This window comes from Sycon ciliatum, chromosome 7 (genome assembly GCF_964019385.1).
Source record: "Sycon ciliatum chromosome 7, ocSycCili1.1, whole genome shotgun sequence".
NCBI lineage: Eukaryota > Metazoa > Porifera > Calcarea > Leucosolenida > Sycettidae > Sycon > Sycon ciliatum.
This window is the reverse complement of record NC_088649.1, coordinates 12,777,146-12,779,974: the sequence shown is the minus strand read 5'-3', so window position 1 is coordinate 12,779,974 and position 2,829 is coordinate 12,777,146. Positions and strand designations below refer to the sequence as shown.

Below are 2,829 nucleotides of genomic sequence, written 5' to 3'. Positions count from 1 at the left end.
AATGGCGGCTAAACCTGAAAAATTTGGGCATAGGTCTGTTGCTTTTCCCCATTTCGTGTTTTTTTTTTAAAGAATTTGATTTTTCTTAGATGTCCATCATTTTATGCCCCCAATTATGATCAGAATATCGAAGACTGAGTTTTTAAAGTTTCCCTCCCCATTGACAGGTGTTCCGTTCCATTTTTGGGTCAGCAATGAGACAAGGACATGGGTATTTGGCCATTTTGAAAGAACTCTGGAAAGGCAACATGCCATGCAATTAAAATGATCAAAGATCACAGGCTCGACTCATGATCCATGCTCATTGCTGATTCATTGGGAATATTGAAATAATAAAAGGAGGGGAAGCTGCTGGCGACTCCATGACGAGGCCTTCATTGACGATCCAAGCCGTGCCGAGAACCTGTGCATGCGGGCTAATACATCTACGAATTATTGAAATGCAATTTCGTTACACAATCTGGACGTCACGCTTGGAGTGTGCTGCAGCAGTCAACACGTCTATCAGTGAAAGGCGCATCCGACCGCATGTATGCCATCACAACAAACCCCAGGTGGGTTCGAATCTCCAACGGCAAAAACCATGCAAGGGTATTAGGGGCTGTAGGGGCTGATTGCTGTGGATACAGGTCTTCTAAGACGTGTATGCTCCCTAGAATGGGTCCCTCAAAAAATATTTACATTGCTTTCTTTGAGAACTCAGTGGAGGCTTCGCACTATTGAGAAGCATACATTTCTGAGTGCCAGTAGTTCCCTGCTCACTCGGAATCATGGTATCAGGGCTCAGAGTGTCGATTCTAATTGTTACCCTCCAGCCAGCGTACAGTTACCCTCTTTGGATCCTGGGCCTAGTGCTAACCAGGGTCCAACGTGCAACATGCGCTTAGCTCGCACAGGGCATGGGGGGGGGGGGGGGAGGAGTGCACCCCTGAAGGTTTCGACCTAGGCTCAGCATGCACCTCATGACCATGAATGACATGCACCAGCCATCCTACACATACATTGGATGCGGCGTGCACCCCACTAGAAGGGGGACCAGCTACACCCCTGTGCAAGTTCATGCAATTGCCTTCCAAGTCCGCACCACATGGGCAACAGAGAATGCTTTACCTTTTTTAAGAGCTGGTGATGAAGGCAATGCCAAGCTGCATCGAACCCACACGATGAGAAAGACAGCTTCTCATCAGTAGTAACAGTGCGACTGACATCTTCAGAGTAGATATTGACGGTGCCGGCATCATTGTGACACACACGAAGTGAGCAGTCATGCGATGGCTGGTGTTGACTGCAGTGGTATTAGCGTGATGGTCACACAGCTGTAGTGATCAGTCGATGCCGGTAGTAGCAATTTACAGCGCTGATAGTACCGAGCTGGCTGATGCCGCTAGTAGCAAAGCATCCGGCATCGGTAGTAGCGAAGTGGTCGAGCGTGTATGGCATCAAGCTGGCCGGAATCGGTAGTAGCGTTATGGCTGGCATCGGTATAAGCGAGGTGGCCGGCGTCGGTAGTAGCGAGGTGGCCGGCGTCGGTGGTAGCGAGGTGGCCGGCATCGGTGGTAGCGAGGTGGCCGGCATCGGTGGTAGCGAGCTGGCCAGCATCGGTAGTAGCGAGGTGGCCGGCGTCGGTAGTAGCGAGGTGGCCGGCGTCGGTAGTAGCGAGGTGGCCGGCGTCGGTAGTAGCGAGGTGGCCGGCGTCGGTAGTAGCGAGGTGGCCGGCATCGGTGGTAGCGAGGTGGCCGGCGTCGGTGGTAGCGAGGTGGCCGGCGTCGGTAGTAGCGAGGTGGCCGGCGTCGGTGGTAGCGAGGTGGCCGGCGTCGGTAGTAGCGAGGTGGCCGGCGTCGGTAGTAGCGAGGTGGCCGGCATCGGTAGTAGCGAGGTGGCCGGCATTGTTGTAGCGACTGAACTGATAGTGGTTGAGATGATCTACATGAGCAGTTATGAAGCAAACAGTTATTGTTTAGCTATGCTCTTATCACAGTTGTAAAGCACATAAGAACTTTCTGGCCAGCACAGTAGAAGAGTAAGCGGCATGGTCTGAGATGTGGTCAAGGCATGTAACTCCCTTTGTACATGTGATCATCAGCCACAAACAAGTTGCAAAGCAGTCCTACACTCACCGGCTATGGACAGGGGAATCAAACTGGTGCACATGTCGCGAATACAAAGGGATAAAGAATGACTGTGCAGCAACAAACAGCTGGAAAATGACTGCAATTGGCATTGATTGCTCCATTTCAGAATTCATCCGTTTTGTATTAGCCACACATTCACCGACCCAACACACCTGCCAGTAGCAAGCAACTGCGTGTAAACTCTGCTCCTCATCAGTAACCTCAACACCCCATGTACAACTGAGCGACATGTCCAAAACACATACTCTGGCCATGTCCCTATCACCTACTCCGCAAGCCAGAATTAGACAATTGTAGCATGCAGAAACCAGCTGGGATAACGTACCAGGCGAATGGCTTATACTTAGCCATGCTGTGGCGGATCTTGGTCCCTTGGCCTTGCATGTCTAGCCGCAGTGAGGAAAAATAGACAGCTTCACACAATGGATTAGAAGCATACACCCATGTGACAGCAGCCATCGACGGCTATTGTCACATGGGGAACTAGCAAGCCTAAACAGCAGAATGCATACCCTACCAATGTCTACATACGTACCACCCAAATATACGTTACCAGAGAGACGGGCGTGAGCGAGGCTGTCATGGTGTCCATGGAGTGCTTGAACCTACCTGAGTAGGAATGAATGAGCATGACACAATTGTTTAGTTACATACACCCACACAACAGCAGCCTGTGACAGCCACTGTTGTATGGGGA

General features: G+C 51.1%; 1 protein-coding gene across 1 annotated transcript; it reads left to right on the top strand.

The window, feature by feature from the left end:
- The first annotated feature begins 1,468 nt into the window (after positions 1–1,468).
- Positions 1,469–1,984, top strand: LOC135821622 (ice nucleation protein InaU-like). The gene has a single exon (XM_065334619.1). It carries the CDS (start codon positions 1,469–1,471, stop codon positions 1,982–1,984), a length of 516 nt encoding a protein of 171 aa, XP_065190691.1.
- Positions 1,985–2,829: the final 845 nt, after the last annotated feature.